The 27,343-nt window shown below is 36.7% G+C and overlaps 3 protein-coding genes across 3 annotated transcripts; all 3 read right to left on the bottom strand.

Annotated features, from left to right (window-relative positions):
* Window positions 1-1,214: 1,214 nt before the first annotated feature.
* On the bottom strand, window positions 1,215-2,991 carry LOC142980664 (uncharacterized). Its single transcript, XM_076126174.1, has 2 exons — window positions 2,629-2,991; window positions 1,215-1,727 (listed from the first exon to the last, which is right to left on the bottom strand). The coding sequence occupies exons 1-2, from the start codon at window positions 2,888-2,890 to the stop codon at window positions 1,312-1,314; spliced, it is 678 nt and encodes a 225-aa protein (XP_075982289.1). The 5' UTR covers window positions 2,891-2,991; the 3' UTR covers window positions 1,215-1,311.
* A 13,067-nt stretch (window positions 2,992-16,058) lies between these two features.
* On the bottom strand, window positions 16,059-20,845 carry LOC142980638 (lysosomal acid phosphatase-like). The gene is made up of 7 exons (XM_076126136.1): window positions 20,694-20,845; window positions 20,113-20,223; window positions 19,486-19,719; window positions 18,795-18,974; window positions 18,088-18,208; window positions 17,370-17,581; window positions 16,059-16,689 (listed from the first exon to the last, which is right to left on the bottom strand). Exons 1-7 carry the CDS (start codon window positions 20,790-20,792, stop codon window positions 16,513-16,515), a joined length of 1,134 nt encoding a protein of 377 aa, XP_075982251.1. The 5' UTR covers window positions 20,793-20,845; the 3' UTR covers window positions 16,059-16,512.
* Window positions 20,846-21,600: 755 nt separating this feature from the next.
* Window positions 21,601-27,088, bottom strand: LOC142980584 (testicular acid phosphatase homolog). The gene is made up of 7 exons (XM_076126047.1): window positions 26,945-27,088; window positions 26,333-26,443; window positions 25,326-25,559; window positions 24,469-24,648; window positions 23,942-24,074; window positions 22,889-23,100; window positions 21,601-22,339 (listed from the first exon to the last, which is right to left on the bottom strand). Exons 1-7 carry the CDS (start codon window positions 27,050-27,052, stop codon window positions 22,136-22,138), a joined length of 1,182 nt encoding a protein of 393 aa, XP_075982162.1. The 5' UTR covers window positions 27,053-27,088; the 3' UTR covers window positions 21,601-22,135.
* Between the last annotated feature and the right edge of the window lie 255 nt (window positions 27,089-27,343).

Genomic DNA, 27,343 nt, shown 5'->3' on the forward strand with positions numbered 1-27,343 from the left:
GGCATGCAAAGTCCCCAACCCGCACTTGGCCAGCGTGGTGAGCTCAAGATCTAACTCCGCCCCCTCGTTTGGGAGGAGACCCTTGCCCTGTAGTGGGACAATAATGGATAAAAAAAGTCCGATTTAAGGATGTCGTGGAACTGGTTGCCAGTCAATATTACGTGATACTTAAGCATAGATTTTTTAAGAATAATATATAATCTAAATTCTAAGCATAAAATGGACCTTTGCCATCCATCTGGCGAAGTTTCCAAAGGTCCGGACTCTGATGTATTTAATGTGGCGTATAAATCAAAAATACTAGGAGGGTATAAAATTTATCGAAGTGCTCTTAGTAAGTGCGGGGATTCGGCTGCTAACGTAGATGTATGGATAACTTCCGACAATGAAAATGTCGGTTGAAAAACTACTTGGAAAACTACCCAATTTCGTTTAAAACCGGCCAAGCAACGGTGTAGGACTTTGTTTATATTGTGCACAATACACAGGTACACTCTCTATTACTTCACTTTCATAGTGTGGTAAGATGGATAACCGACATAACCAATGAGAGTTGAGGCGCAAGACCATCGGCTTTACGTGCTCTCGGAGACACGGAGGTCTACGACTTCAACTTCTTATATCCGGGCAATCACCGATAAATTCTTAACTGAAAGTTTCAAAAACCACTTCTTGGCGTCACAAGGGATTCAAACCCGAGGCTTCCTCGCATACGCTGTCGACAATAGAGGCATACATTAAATAATTTACGGACGTACAAAATATATGCAAAAAAGAAAACAAACTTCCCACATTATCGGGTAAAAGATTAACCAAGTGAGTGCAGTTCCCTCCCAACACAGATTAGGGCGGCAGTCTGCTATTGGCATTACTCATTAATTTGATAGATGGCGTTGCCGCTCCCTTGTTTACGCGCCAAATTAAGTTTGTCTTTTAAGATGGCTGCCGTTTTCGCTTAAATGTTTTCTAAGTGTTAGTATTTATTAAATAAACAATAACTACTAACGATTTTTGACTATTCGATAAACAAATAGATTTTAATATAATGACTGTCATAATTATTTGTGCGATCAACAAATAATTGTTACGGGGCAGATTCGTACTTTGCGTCCGTTGTTTGTATGTTTGTAAAAAGTCCCCGCGACACAAGAGCAGTGCCTAGTACGGGAGTTGACATTTTATAAAAATAAAATCCAGTCATAGTAGGTAATAAGAATAAATAGAGATGTTGATGTGTATATAATTACTATTTTCATTTTTAGCTTAGGAACAAATTATTTCAATCCGTGTTATCCTTCTTTCAATGCGCGGTCAGTTGACCAGCAGTGTATAGTCGCCATAATCGGACATTAAAGTAGTGGTCGTCGTCGGTTCTGGTTGTGGTATTTCTGCATAGCATTGCGACCATTCATTCTGACAGCAGCTGTCAAAATGTGCAACAGCCCTGCTAGCTTGCACAGTCATCGTCTGATTACAAGCAAATGGCTTCACACACCCTCTAGGTAAAGAGTCTCCAAACACAGTACAAATTTTCTTAAGATACCATTCGTCTTCTACCCCAAAGACTGTGCTCTTCGAACCTAGTTCTATTATAGGTGTTACTTCGATTCCTAGCTGTGAGAATTTTGCGGCAGCTTGCCCGGCTAAAGAACCTTTGTTTGCGACGCATTTTTTAAACTTCTCACGGTCCACCCCGGATTCACAGAGGCAAAACTCGCTCAGGTTTCCTGAAATGAGACAATGTTATTATTATATTAGCCCTTGGTGTAAGACGCAACGTGCGCACGTGCGCACGACACTCTTTACTGGTAAAGTGTCATAATAACATTAAATATAATTCCAACAAATAAAGGTGGAGATGTTTCGTAGCATCGAGTCCACGAAATCGTGCCTAAAACTGCTCCAAAAGGGTAAGTTTTAGCGAGCCACAGTATGCTTAGGCCGCGCTTGATGACCACTGCTCTAGCGTCTATCCATATTCCAGACAAGATGAGTAGTGCTGTTGCTTTTGCCGCAGCAGCTGGGATCTTCAAACTGCGTCAATGTTCAAGCCGTTCGGTTGAGGAGATGGGATCATAGGGCCCGACTGTTTGTAGTCTCTACCGAGAGATTGCGATGAGTCTCGTCGACACTAAATGTGATAAGGATGTTGGACAAATCAAAAGTTAAGCATTACCATCCAACGTAGGCGCTATAGTTACTATTTTCTACAAAAAACTAAAATAAGAAGGTAATAATTACATCGTGGCTTAGTTAACAACAGCCGCGCGGGACGATCTCTGAGTTTAAGCTACGCTTGCCGAAGTTGTTCTGTGGATGGGTGACCACTGACCATCTTATACATATCCAGTGCCTCCATGTTTCGGAAGGCACGTTAAATTGTGGGTCCCGGCTGTCAATTTCGAAGATCTTTGACAGTCGTTAACAGTAGTCAGAAGCTTGAAAGTCTGACAAACAGTCTTACCGAAGGGTACCGTGTTCTAACCCAGGTAACTGGGGTGTGGAGGTCAGATAGGCAGTCGCTCCATGTAAAACACTGCTCAGCTGCATCCGGTGAGACTGGAAGGCGATTCCAACAAAGTTTGGAAGAAGGGCTAAGCCATGACGATGAATTGCAATAAATCTTACCTTCAGCTTCACATTTCAAGTACTGCGCTTGAAGAAATGTATTCATTCGTAGCATTTCAAGAACACACATTTGTGGCACCCCATATCTTCCACTTCCAACTAAATAAAAATCCACTGTGATTTCTCCACCAATGTTATCTATTATCCAAGGAAAAGTCCGTGTGAAGAATTTGTTGTCATGATGAACGTCCCCGTACACCGATATGACGTAAGACCAATTTAAATGAACTTGAGCAAGAATTGACATAAGTATCAAAAACATTTTTGTAGCAAAATGTTCACGACGACCATCAAATCTAACAATTGTTTGAAGTAAAATAAATATTTTTATGTGCTATGTTTTTATACGATTATCTTTCATCGATTGGCGTTCTATTTTAACAAAGTTATTAAAGAAATGTATGTCATTCAAGGCAAACGGGCAATTTCTGAGCACAGATTAATTGATTGATTTTTGAACACACAAACTTTCTTCCTCCAAAATTCCCGATCTTATGCTATCTCCCTCCACACTATTCTAACAAGGGCGGTAAGATTACCGTGGCATGTGCGGCGTGATCAACTCCGAACTCCGAACCCCGGTCTGGTTTTTGAGCTATTTTTATATCTTATTTCATCGGCATCGGTTCAGTGGTCTAGCCATCTATTATCGCGACACACAGACACATAGCCACACAAGAACACATTTACGTAGACATTGACAGAAAGTTAGGAGCAACGTTTTGTTGCCCGATCGACCACAATTTATCGCCCGTGTACTCCACGGAGAATGTTAGTTATTCGACATACATTTATGTCATAGATAAGATCATCAATGATCGAAAATAAAACATTATTTAGTCGGTATTTTCGTGATAAAATGGTGCTAACATTTTATCTAGGTATTTCGACATAACTATGACAGATATACAAACAACGACCCAAGCAAAACACGTGTAAAAGAAGTAACTACATTGAACTATTAAAGTACTCCTTCGTAATACCTACTACTTTAAGTATGGATTCTTTTTTGTGCAAAGAACTATTTTTATTAAGCATCACTGGATGAAGAGAAGAGAAATCTTGTACGGCTTTAAAATAATAGCATTTTTCCCGAACTGGTAATCCAAACCGAGACCTCGTGATCAGCAGTACCCAATCCACAATTGACCAGTGTGGTGGACTCAAGGCCCAACCATTACGAAAGGAGACCTTTGCCCAGCACTGAGTCATTATTGGATTAAATTTATGTCCTGCCGTACAGGCCACAGAGACAAGGCGCAATTAAATAATCTGCATAAGAAAATGCTGTCACAACTAACTCGCAACGCAATGTGAAAAAGAAGAATCAATTTTTTATAGTTTCAAAAATCTACGCAAAGAAATACAGTTTGGATGAGTAAAAACTGCAGAATCGGTGTAGAGCACTCACCGATTAACCATGTTGACTATCATAGGGATGTTTCTATACAATTTAGTTTTACGAACTACCCGCTGTAACTGTGCTGCAATTCGGCACGACCGGGGGGCTATCACGTATTTCAGTTGACAACTATTTGAAAGCCACTATGCTATACATTGTTTAGTCTATTAGATTATGATGATTGATACGTTACGTCAAAGCAGCTATGTACTAAATAGTGACCATCAATTTGATGTACACTAGCTGTCAACAGAGACACGTGGTAAGTCCGCAGGTGTAATTTTCCTCTTCCATGTTCCTTTCCAATTCCATTCTCTTTTCTCTCTGGGTTTCATGAATATGTTTTTTTTTTTTGGTTTAGTTTATTTCAGTTTAAGACACTGAACTACACGATAAATGATACTGCATAATATTATGTACGTAATATGCACTGATAGGGAAGTGGTCTAAGCATACGCGTCTTACGCGAGTGGGCGACAGTTCGAATCTAAAGCAAAACACGAATGATTTTTCAGTGTTATGTGTGTTTAAGAAGTATTTATCTATTTTTGTGAACGGTACGGTGAAGGAAAAACACCCATTTTTTGAGGATATATAAAGTCCCTAACCCTCACTTTGCGAGCGTGGTGGAATCAAGGCCTAAACCCTGAATTCGTGAGAGGAGACCATTGCCCAATAGTTGGACAAACTTAAATAAAAAAATGTACATAAATTATTGACTTGGCCTACTACACAAGTACATTTATTTTGTATATGTAGATAGTTACGCAACGTTTCTTACTCATGCACAACATTCCCATCAACATTGATCGAATTTTAATAAATTCAACTTGCCATTTTTCAACCCCACGATATGTAAATCATGTAAATATTGAAACGAAAAAACCGATGTCACGTCACTATTTTTGCGTGAAAAACCGTTCGGCATTTGACCCAATCTCGATGAGGACAATAATTTACATGCACCACGGGGGTTGTTTCAGCCCCAGCCACCTTTTAGCCCCCTTCTCCCTTTTTGTGAACTTCCGACACAGTATAAACAATTTTTCGAGACTTAATAATCATATTTGAACATTTTTTTTAACGATCTGAAGCGGTGATTTGCCGTGAGGTACTACGGGCAAACAGCTTACTAGCGATATAATAATATTGTACTTTGCAAAAAAATTTTCTTCAGTAGTTATGAATGTCAAATGATAAATGTTAAAAAAATCGTTTTATTAAGCGATTGAAAAGAGTGGCCAGGGGTTTCTTGCCACCTCTTCTCCTTGGCCCTACATTCTGATTTGGCCATAAATTCACTCTCTGTATCTATACTAATATAATAAAGCTGAATAATAATATTATAATATTATATTAATATAATAAAGCTGAAGAGTTTGTTTGTTTGTTTGATTGTTTGTTTGTTTGTTTGTTTGTTTGTTTGAACGCGCTAATCTCAGGAACTACTGGTCCGATTTGAAAAATTCTTTCAATGTTAGATAGCCCATTTATCGAGGAAGGCTATAGGCTAAATAACATCACGCTACGGTCATTAGGACCCGAGTAGCAACGAAAAATGTTACAAAAACGGGGAAAATTTTGACTCATTCCCTTAGGTGACGCAAGCGAAGTTGCGCGGGTCAGCTAGTCATTGATATGACGGCATTTGACCTAAATTAATAAATGATTAATTGAGATTTTGAAAATTTCACTCGTCGATAAGACAATTACAGAAACTAATTTTTAAACATAGAAATTATTTCCTGGCCTAAGAATTTAAAGATAACAAATTCTTCTGTGTAATGAAATCTAAATTTCCTTAATCTTAACTAATTAATATTCGTAGAAACAACCGCAATATACACCTAACGACATCTATGTAAAACATTCAAAATTAGTTTTGTTTTCAAACACATAATTTTAATATGGTACGCGTCCTGAAATTACGTCCTTGCAAAATTAGGGTCAGCGCAGACCAAGAGGAGCGCAGCGGAGAGGATTTTTTTAACGCACTTGAAAATCAACTTTAAACTAATTAAAATAAAGTGCATAATTGCTTGAACCAGACAAAAAATGCTCGCGCGTCCTCGAGGATGCGCGGGTATCCCCACGCATACTCGAGGACGCCCGAGCATCGTACGAAAAATTTCAATGTTGTTACTGAGTTTAAAGAGAGAGAACGTCATTTTTATTCTTCTTCAGTCAAAAGAGCAATTATAATCATGGCCCAGTCTACCATCGTTGACAAATTTTCACGAAAACTGGCCTGTTTAATGAAGAATGGTAACCTAGAAAGTTTTCCTCGCGCAGGCTCGAGCAGTCGCGAGCATGCTCGAGCATCCGCGAGCCGTAAAGAAAATGCTCGAGACCGCGCGAGGATTATTCCGGTCTGTCTGCGCTGGGCCTTACATGTTAAACTACTACTGCCATCTATTATACATACTACGCACTGTACTTGTTAACAGTGGCTAACAGATGGCGTTGTAACTAAATTAAATTAGTTTAGAATTAATCAGGCATTGTTTACAGGTACAAAATGGAAGTTTTGTTTGTGTGAAAATAATTAGAAATTATAGGATGGCTGAGTAATACTGAATTTAGTATTAGACGGGTCAGTCACGCACAGAAAGTTTATCCGTAATTTAGATCGTGCTTCGTTCAGTTATACTAGCTGATTTACTAAACTGTATGGTCTGTATAGTGAATAGGATGCAGATATTTTTTGAAGCGGATTTTCATTAATATAATTAAGTGTGTTCAGCTACTTTAGTTAAAACTTTTCAGGACTTAGATTATTGCATTTAAATACATTTTAATCGTTTATTCATTTGTCTAGTGCATGCAATAAAACTTGTTGTTATTAAACTAAGAAAATAATGTTGTTAATCAAACTTAATTTCGAGAATAATAATTGGCAAACACAAAATATTATCTTTTGGATTTATTAATATGCCTAACAGGTCAAATCACAAAATCATTGTTTCAATACTATTTATCTACTATTATTCTAAAAAAAAATAATAATAATAATTTCGCAAAAAAATTAGTTGTTCTAAAGGCAAGTCGACTGCCCATTCAAACAAAGCACAGTCCTTGAACGAACAATATAATTCCTCCAGCTATCTTTCCTTCAATTCTGTTGGATATTACAAATTGCTTCTTAGGACGTTCCCAGCTATTACATTGGAAACTTAAGGCTATTTCAAACAATTTATGACGGCACTGACTTTCGAAAGTCGAATTGGGAAGTTCTCAAAATAATCGCGCAGATTTGTCGGCAGTTTTAATGTGGCGGGTCAAAGATGGTGTAAGGCTTTAGTGAAAGCGATTAACAATAAAAATCAGCCAATATCTTACTACACACACCAATGACTTTTCGAAGTTATATGTGTATCTATACTAATATTATAAAGCTGAAGAGTTTGTTTGTTTGTTTGAACGCGCTAATCTCAGAAACTACTGGTCCGATTTGAAAAATTCTTTCAGTGTTAGATAGCCCATTTATCGAGGAAGGTTATAGGCTATATATCATCACGCTACGACCAGTAGGAGCAGAGTACCAGTAAAAAATGTTACAGACACGGGGAAAAATTTGGCCCATTCTCTCTTATATGACGCAAGCGAAGTTGCGCGGGTCAGCTAGTTAGAAATAATTGTCACTTGCTCTAACGGTGATAGAAAACATCGTGACAAAACCTTGCATGCCTAAAAATTTGTTTAATACATTTATTGAGGGCATGCACGGAGACGCCCAGTTTAAAATTTTAATACCACTATGCGGTCACCCATCCATAGAATGACTGCGCGCAAGGTTTGCTTAACCCACAGATCGTTTACCGGCCGGTGAGCGCTGGCTATGGGCACCACAAACTCTTCCGATTATTCTGTGTTTCTGTACTAATCGCTGTATTAGGTACCATAACTTTATAAGCCAGCCATTTATACATTTTGTAAGAAGACAAACGCTTCAGAAAATTGATGGTTGGATAAAATTGACCTTTCTAAATTGTTTCTATAACTGGTGACGTAATATCAAAGCCTATCTTTTATATGAAAAGAAAAATATAAGTTGTTCTCTCTGCCCATAATTAGTACGTACTTAATTCTAAGTGTGAAATTAGACTGTTCACTGGTGTTCTTGTTTTATCTTAAAATAGATGAATCGATTGTATAACATAATAATATAATGATAGATATACATATAACCCAAAACGCATTCATAATATTAAAGTTATTTGCTGTTTATTTAAAGAAATAAAGAAAAAAAAATGTTGTTAGCAATTGTGGCACCATCACTCACCCCCAGTTTCAAAGGTACATTTAACAGTAGTTTATTTGTTTAATAGCGTTTAAGATCATAGTCAAATGACAGTTTGAATTGATAAACTGCCACTAAATGTGCCTCAGAAACCGGCATCAATCAAGTCGAACTCAACAAGCCCAGCAATGACTTTAAACACTACGCTAAAGCCGTCCTAGAGCCGTGTGACGTCACATCATACCTTGTCTTCATAAATGAGCCTTCACCGTATCGTATTATCTTACATCCTTTCACGAATGCCTTCAGGGTGTGTTCACACCTTTACTTTCTTTCAAAAGCTTTCCTCTTTTAGGCGATAGGATATACAGTTGCAGTATGTTGTGGTTTAGAATTGACAAGTCTATAAATTAAGTTATTTGAACTCCAGTGTGGTAAAAACGAATCAGTATTTCTCGAAATATGAGCTCATTTACACATAAAAAATTACATACATGTTTTAAAACTTATGCTTACTTACTTTTAGCTAAAATCATATCATGTTACTCGTTCTCAAAGGTCCTCAAAACTTGTAAAAGGGCTTGTCAAACGAAATAATAGGCCACTTTGCCTAATGTGCTCATGATTTCGCGATAGATTGTCATGAAAACATACTAGTGTTGTACTGTAGGTCCGCCCGCATGATTTACTCCTTTGTGCGTTGCTCTGATATTAGCAGCGACGGACAGAGGGCACTTAAGATTTTCTGTTTAATGTAATATTTCCAAATTATGTACACTTTAGATAAGTATAAAAACAGACCAGTTTGTCAAAGATTTGTGTGTCTCCCTGGCCGATTTTTATCTAAAGGGACCAGTTTTACAGAAACCTGTTAAATGTACAGGACTTTGTTTAAAGTATCCAAGCGTGTGCTCTGTACAAAGGCACACTTTTTATACCCTTAGACCCCCTTAGACCCTGGGCTATGCGTGCCCAGTGGGACAGCTACACTGACTCGACCAGTGACCAAATATTTTTTTTTGCCTTAGATTCTTTAACACAGTTCTTGAAGGTATGCAGAGTGCCCAAAGAAGATATGTAACCCATCCCGCAATTCTCTTGCGTGGTGGACTTAATGCCTAACCCTTCCTTCATTACGGGAGGAGACCTCTGATAAATTTTCTAATTCAAGAACTACATATATGAATATATCGTATACATCGCAGTGCCGTTTAAAATATCATATCAGTTTCATACATTTTCACTCCACCCTATTGAGCAATAAATGTTATCCAAAAACGCCATCTTTATCTCATTTCGCAGTGTACGCTGCACCTGATGGTCAGTTAGTACACAGATTGCCCCAAGCTTTGTCTGCCTAATGAGCAGACTTACATTTACATCATGGAGGTCTCACTAGCGCCATTTTCTGATAACATTTCGGAAACGCTTCTTGTTCGTACGTCACGTATTTTATACCCGAAAGTGTAGACTGAGGTGTATCAAATACACCCACGTTCCGCCATTTATTATGTTAGCCCCATGTAATAGGGGAAAAAGCCGAAATAAAATAAATTGATAACTATTAGGTCGGGGAAAAAGTCTTTTCGCATTATAGTATGTATGAACTTGTAATAAAATCTTTTCTCTACACAAAAAAGCTCGATATTTGGGCCTCACGAGCTCACTGAAAGTAACCTAATGAATCGTGTACTCATTTGTTATTCTTGAAGTCAAAGAGATTTTATTACAAGTTCATACATACTATAATGTGAAACGACTTTTTCCTCGACCTAAAATTTTTATATACATTGGAAACATCAATACTTGTCTGACACGGTAATCAAACCTAGCACGAAATATTGGTATAGCATAAGCCTTTGATATGCGGAAACCTATTATTTGTAACATTCTGTACCAGACATTTTTGCAAATAATGATACCATTATTCCAAACTTTTAACTGTTTTATGACATCAATTAATTTAAATTCTCATTCCTCTTTGCTAATATAAGTATCTATTATCAAAATAGCATACAAGTAAATCAGGTAAGCACACATAGTGCTGTATATAGCGCCACATGTGGATATTTTCGATAGCAAAGCGATGTCTCCGTTCTTATACGAAGATATATTTTCCTTCGATATACCGGTATTACGTTGGCCCGATTCACTGTAGTCAGATTTAGGGAAGGGACAAGAGTATATCGATACAAATATTTATATTGCTTGAAAATTCTTCCTAAGTCATAGTATGGTAGTGATGATGATGATGCTGATGTTGATGCTGGTAGTAGTCAGCCCATGACCGCGGTCGATGTAATTCGATCGAAACGTCAGGTAAACAAATAAGGTATTCCAACCTTTAATTTTTAATAGCGTTTAAGACCCGTTACATTATAATATTATGTGAAAAGTCGTAGAGTTCAAAATCTTTAAACGTTATAGTTTGTTTAGAACAGCGCATTCAATTTTATTGAAGGGGTATAGGGACATCAAAATTACCGACTAAAAATGTTTGAGGTCAATAAAAAAGATGTGATGATTGTATATTAAGCGCAGTTTACTCAAAGAAAAAAATATTGATGTTTATTTCTAAAAGGCCGTTAAATCATTAACTCCGTTAATTAACATAGGTTTGTTTGTTTATAATAAAATTGCGAATTTTCCGCTTAAATTATAACGATTAGCTAGCTATTGTTTAGATACTGAAAGGAATAAATATTAAGGTTGTTTTCCGACTCGAGATATGTATGTGTTTATCAATTAATCAAAACCAAATTCTTTTAAAATTAGTTTTTCTTCCAAAAAAATACCATTTGACGTACTATTCGTATTATTATAAGTTATTTAGTTTTAAATCTCTAGCATATTAAACCTAATTATTTATAAAAGTTATTCTACAAAATATATCGATAAAACATTGCCCATCACTACACACCTTTGTAAGGCAATCTCCCTATTTACGGCGTGCAGCGGTGCAGACTCTATTAAATCGAAGCTAGGGCGGTGTCACCTGAATTAATATCGATTATATTACAACACTAGCTATCGTTCTAGACTCATTAGCTCGTTTATTAAACTCTGCAGTTTACTTGGCTAAGGTTTGATTAAAGTTTTATGTATTATGGTATAGTATTTTATTTTGGTGTTCATTTTTAGGGTTCCGTACTCAAAGGGTAAAACGGGACCCTATCACTAAGCCTCCGATGTCTGTCTGTCTGTCTCCAGGCTCTCAAAAACCGTTATAGCTAGAAAGCTGAAATTTTCACAAATGATGTATTTCCGTAGCTGCTGCTATAACAACAAAAAGAAAAAAATTGACATTCGGGACCTACAATTTAACGTGCCTTCCGAAACACTGAGGAACTCGATATGTATAAGGTGGTCACCCATCAACAGAACAACCTTGGCAAGCGTAGCTTTACCTCAGAGATCGATCCGCGCGGCTGTTGTTAACTAAGCTATATGTAAATACCTACTATTATATAAAAACAACAATCTTGCTTTTCCTACGTGTTTCTATTTCGTTTGTTTTGTAAACAATAATCGTTTTGCCTTAGGCATAGGCGCAGAGTGTAATGATGGAGAAGAATAGACACTTACTCTACAAAGTTTGATTGGTTTAGTTTTACGTGACTGTTTCCGGGCTACCGGAGTTTTTCTTTTTGAGGTGATTTTCTTTGTTATTAGAGTGATACAGTTGATTTAAATATTTTCACTATGTGGATAGTAGGAACATTTTAAAATTCTATTTTCATAGTCAAAAATGTGAATAGCACTTATACACACAATAGTAGAAACTAAACGGCCCTCAAATCAAAAGTATCGGGTCACAAGGTCGATTCCCGGACCGAAATATACAACAATTGCAGGATCGATTACGGAATATTAAAAAATTGATTGTTCAGTTATTAGAATAAATAAGTAAATTCTGATCTAAATCTTCACGATTCTGACGCAATCTAAGTTTTTAAGTCTTCTAGAAAAATACTAAGTACCAACCTGGGTTTGAAATCATATTGAACTAGATTAGCCGTAGCGCAATTCTGTACAGTCGAGTCAAGTATCGAGAGTTCGACATTTAAAATGTATTGCCAAAATAGTTTCTTCTAACCCCGCTAGAGGCGCTGGTCGTGTAATATAAACATATTTATGATCTACTTCAAACATATTGTTCATATTTCATACACATTCTTGCATATTTAATTTCCCCAATGGTTTCAGAACCAGTGAAACATTTCATAATAATATTATTATGTAAAAGATGCACAAAATCTTCGTCTGCTATTCCTGTATCCGAGTATCTGTCTGTACATAACATTGTCACGGTAAAACCGCTGTAACAACCGCAAGGGACTAAAACTAAGACTTCTAGTAGACTACTATTTACCATAGAAGTAAATACACTACCTGGCTAGTTCTAAATTAGTTATTTAAATATGAAATTTTGACCGCGTTTTGCGCTTTTACAACTAAACTGCTCAACGTATTTTGATAAAGTTGAGCACGGATACATACGTACTTAACACGCCTTTGTCCCATAAGGGTAGGCAGAGACCAAAGAACGGATAGTATGGGTACGTATAATATAATTAAGAAGAAAATATTAATTATATTAATTCTTAATTGAAAAATTAACCCTAAATGCTGAATTACGGGATGCATGCAAGCAATGCCACAGAATTCAGCTAGTGTTATTATCTCAGTCCCTCTAGTAAAGGCATTTCATAGCTGTCGTCCAAGTAAATTGCTTTACTGGTTAAGAGATATGGGAATACTGTTACTGTTTTAATTCTATTATTTTATACAATACTTGCTTATAACCGCGGTTCCGCCTGCATTTTATTTTTTATGGGCAAAGGTTGCCCTTCATTGGTAAAATATATAATCGTACATACGTACATTAAATCACGCCTTTTTCGCAAAAACCACAGAACGTCACTCGGTGTGATCCTGACAAACCGCCCTTGCCACATTAACATCCACACATTTTGACATATAGGACCGCCGGTTACGAGTACCACACATTTACTAGATCTTCTCATTCATAATTTTTTAAGGATTATATAAAAATATTGTAATATTGGTTTGATAATTTATAAAAAAAAATAACCCATTAATGTCCCACTGTTGGGCAAGGGTCTTTTAAGGTAAGTTCTTTTCTAATCAATCAATTGATCTAGCACAAAAACGAAACACAGGTAAACAATATTTCGCATTCGAGTCCACATAATTTGAATACAGTAACAAAAAATATTGGCTATTAATTTTTGAAAAAAAACATCCTGTTTTTAATTCCAAGTCCAACTCCTTCCACACTTAATTATTCTCACGTTGGCAGTTGCCAAAACCATTCCTACACGAACCTTTTCTCCTAAAAACAAACCCAAGACTAAACAAAACCCAGGCCATTTTACTTTTTAATTTTCAATATAACAATAGCTTTTGTTTCCCTTTCATATATGTAATGAGCTCCACAAATAACTATCTAAGAAGCCATTGTTGCAAGATATTAAAAGTCTTTCTTTTCTATTAAAAGTCTTGGCTAATATCTGCAATATTGGTAGCTACTGTTTGAGAATATTACTGGTTTGTTTATTGAGAATAACCTAGATACTTTTGCTTGTGTTTTCTTGCAACTTTATTATCAACAGAGCCTTTCTTAAAAGTATGTTGGAGACGGCTTCTAGTCTTACCAGATGCAGCTGAATACCGGTATCTTACACGGAGCGATTGCCTATCGGACCCCCACAACCTAGTAAACTGGTGGGTAACACGATAGCCTTCGGTAAGACTAGTTGTTAAGCTTCTAACTCCTGGTAACGACTGTCTAAGATTTTTGAAAATGATTCTTGCAACTAAGGGTTTACAAACACGCGTAGTATTGCGTAGCAAGGAAATCAATGCTACGTATTTCCCTTATGCATCTGTGCTACGAAGAAACTGCCGTCGTTCATATTGTGTAGCTTGGGTTTTCTTGCTACGCAACGCTACGCGACTTTTAAGCCTTGAGACACGGTCCAGTAGCAAATCCAATGACTTTTCAATTCCAATACTTGTGTATTAGGAATTATCATTTGTTGTGGTAAAAAAACTCAGTGTAAAAAAATCTTGCATAAAGGTACCTGAAAATTCCTAAAACAGCTTTCGAAAATGCAAATTTATCAGTTTCACCAGCAGTGGACTTAGGACCTAGCCCTCGCTTATTCCGGGAGGCAACCCTTGCCCAAATTAAATTAAATAAATAAATATAAATATCATTGGACAACTTACACACGGTCATTTGTTACAAACTAAGCAAAGCTTGTACTATGGTAACCAAATAACTGATAAACATGCTTATATACTTCTATATATATACTAATATAGATATTGCTTATTTATATTATTATTTATTTGTACAATCTTTCTTAATTCACTTTCCTTCCTCTTTTAAACACCTTCGTAATTATTTGTGCATCACCCTAAGGTAGAATGGCAGAAAATGCCACTGACATTAAGTCCGCCTTTATACAGAGTTGTATATTAAGTTTGAAATAAATGAATAAATTATGCGCAAAGTTCACTAATTCTTGTTATCTTTATAATCCAAACAATTCTCAAATTATTTCAGCTAAGAGCGTGTGTTCGACATCGGTACAACATTGATACAGTTCTCAATACGATCTTAAACAAGTTATATTTCCGTGTACGTATTTGTTGAACCTGTTCCGCGCATGCAAACTTCTGTTTTGTTCTGATGCTTACATGGTCATGGGCGAAGCGAATGGCGATTAATTAACACTGGTTTCCAAAAATTTGAGAACATACTTCTGTAGTAAGAAGCAAATAGACCTTGTATAGTTCCTAAACAACTTGGAAAGGAATCGTCGTAGTAGAAAGCAAGCAGAACGTAGATGCAGTGTAGTAGGCGTTCGATCGACTGATATACCATTCGGGCAATCGAAGTTCAACAGTAAATTTTTGACTTTGCGACTGCCGATCACGAGGTCCTGGATTCGTTTACCCAACGGACGGTTTCCGTGGCACCGCAACGATGTCCGTGGCGGGAACTGGATTAAGACACTGTGTAACTATTTCAAAGCGCTGGCGGACACCGTAAGTGTCCCCGCGCTGGCTGCTGTAGCATGGAGGCGGGCACAAGAGCGCGAACACGGGGCGCAGATGACCGCGACGGGTGCCCATGCGGGTCTCCCGCAAGAGAGCATTTCTGCATAAGACCGTCCGGGTATCCGCAGCAGTTTTAGGCCTGTTTCTGATGACATTATTCTCCGCATAAAATAATTAAATACCAAAAACATAAGGAAATCGCTTATACTCGTAACAAGTTCACAACCGAAACCCACTTTGTTTTCCAATTTGTTTTAAAGGCGTAACCGAGTTACAGAAAGTTTTAAGCAAACACCGGGCGAAACCGTGGGGCTTAACTAACTCTGTACCATGCATTTGATATCGTTTAAGTGTAGAACGTGGTTTGTACATAGCTTTCTACAGAAAATTATATTTTATTTTCAATATGCACTATTACTACCACTAGTCAGTATTTTTTGTGCAGAATAAATACAGAGTTCTCAACAAGATCTTTGTAACACAGTTAAGAATTAAAATAGAATTTAAAAATAGTTATTCGTATATAACGTCACACAATGGTAATTAAATAATTGTTCATAATTTATTAAAGTACATAAAAATCAAGTTATGACTTTATGAAAGCATTTTAATTGATATCGCTTAAATCACGAAATTATACAATGACATTTTCAGTCACGAATTACAATCACGTCGTCTGTCCAATAATAAAAATATTTTATGTTTCTATATTTTTTGTATTTGAAAGCACAAAATAAATAAATTAACAAATAACTAATATGTATATAAATAAAACAATAAATAAATATATAACAAAACACAAACGTCTGGTTTCACTACTGGATAAGAGACGGTTAAATTTTCATGTGGTATATGAATTCACAGGTGACTTTATACGTTTGTCGTATGTCATGATAATGAATATTATTTAGCCACTTTATTACTGAAATTTATTATCTATATAAATAAAAAATAATCACCGAAATGTACATGAATAACTTTTGAACAACTAAACCAAATTGGATAATTATTTTTTAATGTGTTTGTCACTGTGAATAAGTTTATATAGGATCGATAGGATCGAAATTCCCATGGGAATGGAATCAATGAGATAAAATTATACTATACCGATGGAAGTTGGGGTAGTCGGCTAGTAATAAAAAAATCGGAGTTAATTTAATGAAAACTTATCAAAAAAGCTTTTTCCTTTGCATTTCTTCTTATAGCTGCTTCTATCAATGGTTTTGCTGTAAGCCAGATTCTTGAAGCTATCGTACTCACATGCAGAACCACAGCCTTCTATTTCAAGGTATAAAGGTGGTTCTCCTGGCTTGTGGGAGTACACGGGCTGTAAGAGAAAAAGTACACAAATATATTTAGTACTAGCTGCTTCAACTGCTGCAACTTCGCTTGCGTCCAATAAGAGAGAATGGGTGATATTTTTCCCCGTTTTTGTAACATTTTTTACTGCTTCTCTGCACCTAGTAGCGTGATGATATATAGCCTATGTCCTTTCTGGGGTATCAAAGTATCTCCATACCAAATTTCATGCAAATTCGTTCAGTGGTTTAGGCGTGATTGAGTAGCAGACGGACAGACAAACAGACAGAGTTACTTTCGCATTTATAATATTAGTGTTAGTATTAATGGATCTGTCAACGGAAACGTAAATTTCAGTTTTGCTAACGACACCTAAACGCTTCGCTAAACACTGGCGACTGACCGAAAACGGCTGAACCGATGAAGATGATATTTTGTGACGAGCTTATGCTAATAAACTGGCCTCAAGACTTAACCTCCCTCTTCTGGGCAGTTTTGAAGAGCACTACATGTCATTGGTCTCCAAAGCCATGGGTAAAATTTTTAACATTATCACTTTCTGAGCATTAGTTGAAAGGTCAATGCCTTCACACTGCTTGAAGAGTTTTTATGCAATTTTACTCACCATATTTTATTTTGCCGTTAAAGTGAACAATAAAAAAAACATATGTAGTTGAAATAACTGTTAAAAGCTACAGAATTACTTACCACCACAAAGTACTTTCCACTATTTCTACTCTTCCTCAACTCCAAAGTGAAAGACGAGCAGTACCTAGGAGCGCCTTGCCTAGGAGTTGCCCCACAGAGGGCGAGAAGCGAATACACGTTGATTTCGTGACCAGAATACATTCTTACTCTTGGCATCTCTTCACCAGAGATTATTAGGTCAACTGTGTCGAAGAAGTCTTTAAGAAGATAACCTACAAAATAAGAAAATAAAATGAATGGTAACTTTTTAAATTACTGTTTAATTCTGGACAGCTATTTGTTGCGGCATCCCATTGCTATTAAATACAAAGCTGGTGCCACCCGTTAAAGGCTTTTTTTCTCAGCTGGCTGAGAAGCCCTAACGAGTTGCGTTGTATGCGCTCCCAACGGAGACACAAGTGAGGTGGTCGAATATCGTTTATCGGTCCATACGTGACCCGTTCCGAGTATGCTTTGACTACCAGTTTTGCCTTAAACACGTGTAATATCCGATCGTTAAGGCAGTGATGTACGGTTTACATTCTCCCATGAGAAAGTGTTTGAGCTTATTACCATTTACTGGACACGACACCAAACTCTGGGCTACTTTTTTGAGATTGGGAAATATTCAACCAATAGCACTTTGCTTGGCTCATAATCTTGTGATCAGCATTCGGGTATATAACTTAGCGCGCCACAGAGGTTATTTTAAGGAATAGCAATAAAATATAGTACTTACCAGCTGCGAAAGCTAAATATTCGCTATCTCCAAACAAAAAGTCTACCACTACATCAACACACTTTTGTATTTTGTCCCATAATTTAGCTTGTAGACCACTTAAAGGTAGACCAACGGCTAACTGAAAAGGAATCAACAAGAAATTGTTTTAAATCTATAATCATTAAATTAAATTTCCGCTTTTGCTTCCTCTATGGAGCTGCAGTAGAGGTCTGGTAACCGAGGTTGGGTAAAAAGTTGTTTTTGAGTTTTTCGTCCAGAAATTCTTCGTGATGGCCCGGAATATGAAAGTTGATCTTATAACCACCGTGCCTTTGAGGCACGGTGGTTATAAGATATGTAACGCAGTATGTAACGCAGTTGGCACATGACAAGATTGCCACCAATGGAATAAATGTTCATGTGCATTTTGTCAATAAAAATTGATATGCCCAAGCGCATCAGCGCTGAAGCTGTCGACTACAAATACCGAAATCGGTGGAAGAGATCATTACAACTTTCCCTCCCCGGTCGTAAATCCAGAGGACGGCCCAAAACTAGATGGGAAACTGTAGTGCAGAAAGATATGAGTGAGTGTGAGGTTTCCGAAGACGATGTCCAGGACAGAGTGAAGTGGAGGAGAAAAACCAGGAAGGCTGACCCCACTACCATATGGGATTCATAGAGATAGAAGAGATCATCAACAAAAAAAAACTATGTTTTCTTACCTGAGCATTGTTCAAATCGTACAGCAAATACAGTTCAAGGGGAAATCTAGTAAGATCCAATGATATGCATTTAGATAGTTCCACAAAAAGTGACTCAAATATTCCTAATTTCTTCGGACGAGTTTTCAATGCGCTGTTAAAGTGTTGCATGTATTTTGGACAGTTCTTCCACGGCATATTCTGAAAGGAATTTACGTTTTAACACAACAAGTATTGTAGGTAATCACGCCGATCATGATATAGCTGATTGATGATTCTCTTTTTAAAAGCCCTTCTTCTATAGTTTAACAACTTAATAGAATTAGTGGCCTTGAAATGCTTGATGTATACTGTTTATAATAAATAATTCTAGGTATTTCCAAAATTATGTAACTGTATTAAACAGGCCACCGTCACTGATGTTCCAAATAGTGATTTCTGTTTTTCTGTGCTTGCCATTAATCTCGCATGCAAGGTCTCTACTAAGTTGTTGAAATTTATCTCCTGCTGAATTTCGTGATAATCGGTTCTGTAGTTTCATTGTAATAGCATAAACAAACAGACATACTTCCCACATTCCTTACATCAGTATGAATAATGTTAGCTTCATCATTTAATTTTGAAATACATACAAACATACCAAAAATCAAGTCATTTCCCCATTGGATTAGCCAGAGACTAAAAATCGCCAAATAGTTTAATCCTTACTTACACAATTATCATCCTCAGCAACTTGTGCGTACTCAAACGGTATTAAATCTATATCAGGTGACCACGTGTCTTGTGGACAGTAGATCCCAGTCACTGCTACCTTAGCAGTCGTTATAGTTCGATCTATGGGAGTACATTGCACGTAGATGTCAGAAGGATTATAGGTAGGAGATAGAAGAGTGCCGTAGCGAATTCTGATGTCCTTTCCGTAAGCGTAGCTGCGGGATCTGCCGCTCTAAGATATTGGAGGTAGAATTGTTCTTTAAAATTTGATTGTTTATTCCAAAAACAAAATCTATTTTTTTATAAATATTTAACTATTAAGTGAAATTAGCGTAAGTAATTTGATGGGATACTCATCAGGATTTCACATATGCAAAAAGTATTGATATCAATGATGCACTAAGAAGCAATGATATAACGTGCCTTGTCTTGCATCCTGGGTTTCCGCTATTTCTATATAAAATATCATCAAAATCAATTCTACGCCTTATATTTGTAACAAACATACAGATTTACTCATTAAAAATGTTAGATACTAACGTGGACTTTAAGCTTTTTTCTTCATTTTCTTTGGCCAATGTAAGTAAAAACACATCATTTTAGTATACCTCTACAAAATACTCACATCAGTAAGTTGTTCGTAGCCATATTTTTGACACATCTTGTTCAGTAAAAAAGGGTTATTGCTTAGAAATATTTCTTCTTTCGGAGGTGCACTGTCACCATGGCGATTAACCTGGTATAAAAAAAGTAATATTCGAATCTTTAAAGGCCCAATTACTTCTTTACACACTAAAGACTTTTTAAATCAGGTGTGTAGATACAAACATACATAATTTCACGCCTGTTAAAATCTCACACGTGTTTTTAAGAAATTGAAAGTATCTAACCCGCACTAAGCCTGACTTTCTACCTATTTCGAGAAAAAATCATTACAAGAGAGAAGCAGAAAATGCTTTAATATTTTTCTTAATTACTAGGCTTTAGTTACCACAAGTCAAAAGTCGCTTTACACAGACGCTCTTTCGCGCGTGAAACAACAATAAGCGCGCGCCACGCTCATCTGTCAAGTCCGCGCAGAAAACGTGAGCGAAGAGCGCCCCGTGCGTAATCCTGTACGCTCCTAATCACGCGCGTAAGAGCGCGTGTGTAAAGGCACCTATTGGCTAGTAAAAAGTACAGGAGATAAAAATATATCATATTTACCATAAACACCATGACAACGTCCATATTGTCGATAGATTCAAAATTTCCATTTAGTTGTTTTATACACAAACATATTAGAAATAGATATATGAAGTACATGTTTTCTTTTAGAGAGTCTCGATAATAGTGGCTCACGATTGTCTTTTACGATGTTTTTGAATACACCATATACATTTTATGTTCAGGGTGTATATACATACATATAATTAAAATAAGGTTTATATTTAGTATACTAGTCAAACCGCGTGGCTTAACCCGTGCCCTTATATTATAAATTAAAATTTGGTCCTCCATTTTAGCTCGTATGGGGTTCAATTCAATAAATAGTAATCTATAATAAATTGTAGGCTTACAATCATCTCTTAGGTAAATCTTATCATAGTGGGTTTAGCGTTTTAGTGGTGAAATCATATGAGACAGACTGACAGACTCATTAATTTATTATATGAGTATAAAAATAGGATAATTTTGATCACTACTATAAAACATTATTTATTATTGTCATGCTAACTCAATATAAGTCGCTCATAAAACAATTTATTGGTTATTTTTATATTATACTGACACGTAAACCAATTTTAGGGTAATATCGTAGGTAGTTTGGTTTTACGAGAAAACTGAAAAGTAAAATTTTCCATACCTACAACCTTATAATAATTGAAAATTAAATAATACTAATAAGTAAAATATACTAACCATGTTTAATAGGCTAACCATGAGTTTTCCAATAGCGCGATATTCTTACTACTCGATTATTGTTCGGTACAAAATTAGTGTTTCGACTGAAGTAGTTATAGTCAAGTACCAGTACCAGTATAAGAGTCTTTACTCAAGTCTTTTATATTTTTTATACCTAAGTTTTCTCTCTGAATGAAGTAAATAGGTACAAAGAAACGGTGAATTGTGCAATAAAATTATTTATTATCCCTCAAAGCTTGATACAGTCACGTTTGGTAATCACAACATTACAAATAATACATTTTATTCCAGAAAAAAGAACAAAAAAAATATATATTTGTTTCAGTATACAAACAAAACAAGTCTACGAAATTCACTTCTTACAGAAATAAACTAAAAAATCAAACTCAATTCTTATCAAGTTAAAACAACATATCCTGGACTTATCAGATCAGCCATGACTAGGGTTGCCATCTCTAAAATTTGGAAAACCGGACAAGACGCGTGAAAACCCCGGATTTTAGAGTCCGAAAGCCGGACATGTCAAAAAGAAGAGCAACCGCGACGGGAGGAGTGGGGGAACGGTGAATATACTTGGTTGATCGTGAGGTGCATTTTTTTTTTAAACCTCGTCTACAAATGAAACCTTCCCCGGACGCTCCCCGGATGCCCTCTAAACTAGGGATGCCCCCCCCCCCCCTCCCCGGATGCCCTCTAACAAATCCGGGGAAACCCGGACGGATGACAACCCTAGCCATGACACATCACAGAATTGAACCCAAATCGCCAGGTAAGTTAAGATTATCCAGCAACTGGAAGTCGTCATATTTACACCGCTCTTTATAATCATCGGCATCTAAAGTACTGTTTGAAGTTAGTTCTGTAAATGTGTCAAGGTCACAAGGATCACCACAGCCTTCAATTTCAAGGTGTAAAGGTTCTTGCCCTGGACTGCTCGTGTATACTGGCTGTAAAGAAAAAAACTTAGGTTAGGGATGAAACTGACCATGTTGCTAGAGGTTCTCAAGTTCTATGTTCAAGTTGCGCCAAGATTATATTGAAATGTTTGCTTTCAAAATAAAAATCATTCTAAAAATCCGGCTCCCTGTCGATTAACATGGAGCGAACAGTCTTCTTCAGTGTCTCAATCCGAATGGTTAATACTTCTCTGTTTTTTCGCTACACAGTCACGCTCGGCGTCAATAGACAGGCAGTCTAAGATCTCAAACACCTTCATTTCACCAAAATCTGCAGTGCAGTGATAACGGTTGTCTTCACGTCATAATCAGTGTGCCAAATATGTTTCGATTCGTACTTACATTATACAAATTTAAATGTTTCCATAATCTAAAAATAGTACGTCTGTATCGTGTTTTGCTTTATGTATGTTGTCTTCACAACATAAAATTATTATTATTGTTCCTTGAACGCAAAAATTTCATTCAAGTTTCTCTAGAGAGCACTTGACCAGCTTTAGTATACTGTTTATAAGACCAACATTCAAAATTTCTCCTTACCACTACAAAAAACGTTTCACTTTTTCGACTCTTCCTCAGCTCCAAAGTGAATGATGAACAAAAATTCGGTAAACTTTGTCTTGGTATAGCTCCACAGATAGCGGTGAACGAATTCACGTTGAAGTCGTGAGCTGAGAATAATCTGACCCTCGGAGTGACAGCACCGGAGGTTATCAGGTCAACTGTGTCGAAGAACTCTTTAAGAAGGTTCCCTAAAAAATAAAGTAATTGAGTAATTGAGTGTATAGAAGTAAAAGTCCAGTCACTACTTTGAAAAAAGTAAGAGAAGTTTAAAAAAGTTTATTTGCATAATCAGCTACAGAAGTCTCTCAACATATTATTTTTTCGGGACCCTATATTCTGAAACATCCATATTATTTCATCAAAAATACATTTGACATTAGGTGCCTTCACACACATGCTCTTTCGCGGGTGAAACAACAAAGGAAAGAGCGCGCGCCGCGCTCGTCTGTCAAGCCCGCGAAGAAAACGTGAGCGAAGAGCGCACCGTTTTCCCCGTGCGTAATTCTGTACGCTCCTAATCACGCGCGAAAGAGCGCGTGTGTTAATGAATCTATTGATTTAAATGCTTAATTCTAGTAAATTCTTTCAGTTTTTGTTCAGGTACTTATTAAAATTTCGTAATAAGAGGATTTGAAAATATGAAGTTGGTAAGCAACTCAGGGTTTAAAAATAAGTGTAGGCGACTCGCAATATTTAAGAAGATGAAGAGGCATTCTAAATCCATTATACCCCTAATTTACTCCCAAGAATTCTAGAGTTTCTGCCAGTTTCTTAAAAATATTAAAAAAAAAATCATAGGAACTTAATTTCCTTCCCAACTGTGGGAAAGGAATCAAAATCATATATTTTTTAAACCATCGCTGTCCCACTGCAAGGCAATGGTCTCTTCCCAAACTAGGGAGGGGTTAAGCATGCAAGGTTTCATCACGATATTTTCTTTCTCCGTTAGAGCAAGTGATAATTATTTCTAATACACACATAACTTCGAAAAGTCATTGGTGTGTTGCCTCGGGTTTGCCTTGTTCTTACCGGATGTTAACACTAATAGTTCCTTGTTAGTTTCTTGGGCAGCTGCTATGGTATTAGCGGCTGCGTCGGCACCTTGCTTTATTTTATCCCATAATTTAACTTGTTCGTCAGATAAAGGTAGGCCTAGAGATAGCTGAAAAATAATAAGGAATTTTGCCTTGAATTGGGTGCAATGATTGTCTAGACTCCATACATAAATAGCTATATCGACTATGATTATATACTTGGTAGGACCCTGGACCAAAGGACTTAAAAAGTACGTAAGGCATCAAGCCGAGTTTCTATAATGTAGGTGTCTTAATTGTCTTTCCGTCCATTTTTGTTGCCGAGCTATAACACATTTCTTGTCGATCATCACTTGGTCACTCGTTGTTTTCAATGAAGGTCCGGATTGCGGACGCTTACAAATATTAGAGAAAGCTCATAAAGAAAAAGAAAGAAAGAAAGAGTCACATTTTAGGACTTTAGTACTTAAGATTCAAAATGACCAATTTAAAGTTTCCTTACCTTACCTGACATTATCTTACCTGACAATTACCAACATCATATACATAATACAGGTCTAGGGGACAATTAGTCAAATTCTTTGATAAACTTCTTGATACTTCTGCAAGCAGTGGATTAAATACTTGCATTTCTTTCGGACAATTTGCCCACTGACTAAGTAAGTAATGCCAATATTTAGGACAGTTTACCCAAGCCATGTTCTGAAAAGAAAATTAAGTAAAATGTATCAGAAACATTTGGCCTTATATATTATGGTACTTTAATAAATATACATATATTGTTAATTCTGAAACTGTCTGCAAGATTTAGACGGCGTCAAGGATAGGACAAAGTGAGGAAGAGTGTAAGGAAGGCTGACCCCACTACTATATGGGACGAATAGCTAGGAAAAGAGAGAATGTAGTTAGTCCAGACGTCGCATCGGCTAACTCCGGATAATTACAAAATTATTATCAAAAGCGGCAATATTTTCATCGAAGATCATTTCAACGCAATCCAAATCTCGATCATCGACGGATACCATTGATTGTATAACTAACTAGCTGACCCGCGCAACTTCGCTTGCGTCACATAAGAGAGAAGGGGACAAATATTTCCCGGTTTTTTGTAAAAAAAAAACTGGTACTCTGATCTTTTTGGTCGTAGCGTGATGATATATAGCCTATAGCCTTCGTCGATAAATGGGCTATCTAACACTGAAAGAATTTTTCAAATCGGACCAGTAGTTCTTGAGATAAGCGCGTTCAAACAAACAAACAAACTCTTCAGCTTTATAATATTGGTATAGATAAAAAAAACGCTATTGAATAGATAAACTACCGCTAAATGTACTCCGAAACCGGCGGTAAGCAGTTCATTCGACTCCAGATAGACTTACAAGATTATCCGGCTCTGATACTTGAGTGTACACCAAAGGAACAAGTTCTATATCAGCAGACCACTTATCTTGAGGGCAGTAGGCGCCAGTGACAGCAATCTTAGCAGTCGCTGCTGTGCGGTCTACGGCAGTACATTCCACGTAGATGTCCGAGGGAGTGTAGGTAGGCGATAGAAGAGAACCATAGCGACGTCGAATGTCCTTTCCTAGAGCGAAGCTGTGAGATTTGCCGGTCTGAAAGATGGGTAAGCGAGATCACATCAGATTTTTACATTTTCTAATAGAGTAATGTTATACTGGAATGGATGCGATTTTTCAATGTTTGATTCGATTGGTATATCAAGCTGTTAGCTTGATAACTTAGCAAATATAACGTATATCACGTCCCTAATCTGACGAGCTAAATCAATGCTGCAAAAATAAGCTGCGTTGGTTTATATCCAAGTTTTCTTATAATTACGTCACACGATATGTAGCAATATAGATATTGTTTTTTTTTAAACTAGCTAATACCAAGGTATTAATCTCTCCTCTAGATACGAAAATTAGCAAGGGTATATACCCTTTATACAATATAATATTTAGTCCTGCTATCATCATGGCTTAGCCTTTCTTCCAAACTATGTTGGAGTCGGTTTTTTAGTCACACCGGATGCAGCTGAATACCAGTATTTTACATGGAGCGACTGCCTATCTGACCTCCACAACCCAGTTACCTGGGTTATAACACGATACCCTTCGGTAAGACTGTTTGTCAGACTTTCAAGCTTCTGACTGCTGTTCGAAATTGACAGCCGGCACCCACAATTTAACGTGCCTTCCAAAACATGGAGGAACTCGATATGTATGAGATGGTCACCCATCCACAGAACAACCTCGGCAAGTGTGACTTAACCTCAGTGATCGATCCGCACGGCTGTTGTTAACTAAGCTACGAGCCCTACTAATGTTCACTATAATTGGTGAATCTATAAACAAAATGTAACCAATTGTTACAAAGTACTCACATCAGTCAGTTGTCCGTAACCATATTGTAAACATAACTTGTCCAAAAGTTCAGGCTCGTTACTCAGGGATATTTCAGCTTTTTCAGGTGTTCTATCTCCGTGTCTATTAACCTGAAAATTTGAATGTATATAGTTTTAAGAGATGCTTTGTAACATAAGGTTATGAGGCTACTTTTAGCTATTAAAGCATAAAAATAACACATCAAAGCAACACTAACCCTTGGTGTCTGAGTACATTTAGCGGTAGTTTATCTATTCAATAGAGTTTTTTTATATGAGTTTTAACGCTACTGAATAGATAAACGGTACGGATTAACGGTAGTTTATCTATTCAAAAACGTTTTTTTATATGAGTTTAAACGCTATTGAATAGATAAACTACCGTTAAATGTACCTCAGAAACCGGGGGTAAGTCTTACAACTTAATCGTCAGTTTGTGTGCGATAAACTTCAGAACTACTGAAGAATCTTCATGTAGCTTCTATTAAAAAATAGTGCAGTTTATGAGCGTTTGTAAGGAATGCACATAGTTTGCGGTCTTTGTTATCTGCCTACCCTTTTGAGAAGAAGGCGGGATATTATGTATGTTTGTATGTATGTAAAATACATTACCATAAACACCATGAGAAGTTCCATATCTTCAATGTTTTCATTTTGTTCAGCTATTTGTTCGTTTATACACAATATTATAATATATAAACAATATAAACATCTAGACATGTTTGTAACAGTCACGATAATGGTGTTAATAAAAGAAAGTATAATAATTACGAGGTCATAAAAAAGTAGTTACGATATTTTCTACAATATAAAAATAAAAATCAACCCTATAGAAGAATAATGCATGTACAGTTTACTAATTCTTTTATTGACGGTTTATTCGTACGAAACTATGTATTTGTTCGAATTCCTGCTAGCATCGATGATCAGCGCCTCTAACGGGCACCCTAGTAACAATTTTTGCAGTACATTTTAAATGTCAAACTCTTAATACTAAATTGAACCGACTGT

The sequence above is a fragment of the Anticarsia gemmatalis genome, chromosome 18 (genome assembly GCF_050436995.1).
Source record: "Anticarsia gemmatalis isolate Benzon Research Colony breed Stoneville strain chromosome 18, ilAntGemm2 primary, whole genome shotgun sequence".
Taxonomy (NCBI): domain Eukaryota; kingdom Metazoa; phylum Arthropoda; class Insecta; order Lepidoptera; family Erebidae; genus Anticarsia; species Anticarsia gemmatalis.

Bases quoted from the DNA above. Each gene is read 5' to 3' on its own strand.
- LOC142980664 (XM_076126174.1), bottom strand. From the start codon at position 2,890: ATGTTTTTGATACTTATGTCAATTCTTGCTCAAGTTCATTTAAATTGG. The intron at 1,728-2,628 runs GTAAGATTTATT...GTCTCATTTCAG, and splicing joins CTTGAAATGTGAAGCTGAAG to GAAACCTGAGCGAGTTTTGC.
- LOC142980638 (XM_076126136.1), bottom strand. From the start codon at position 20,792: ATGTACTTCATATATCTATTTCTAATATGTTTGTGTATAAAACAACTA. The intron at 20,224-20,693 runs GTAAATATGATA...TTTTTATACCAG, and splicing joins ACGTTGTCATGGTGTTTATG to GTTAATCGCCATGGTGACAG. The intron at 19,720-20,112 runs GTGAGTATTTTG...CCAATATCTTAG, and splicing joins GCTACGAACAACTTACTGAT to AGCGGCAGATCCCGCAGCTA.
- LOC142980584 (XM_076126047.1), bottom strand. From the start codon at position 27,052: ATGTCTAGATGTTTATATTGTTTATATATTATAATATTGTGTATAAAC. The intron at 24,649-25,325 runs GTAAGTCTATCT...TTTTCTTTTCAG, and splicing joins TATCAGAGCCGGATAATCTT to AACATGGCTTGGGTAAACTG. The intron at 22,340-22,888 runs GTAAGGAGAAAT...TTTTCTTTACAG, and splicing joins GTGAAACGTTTTTTGTAGTG to CCAGTATACACGAGCAGTCC.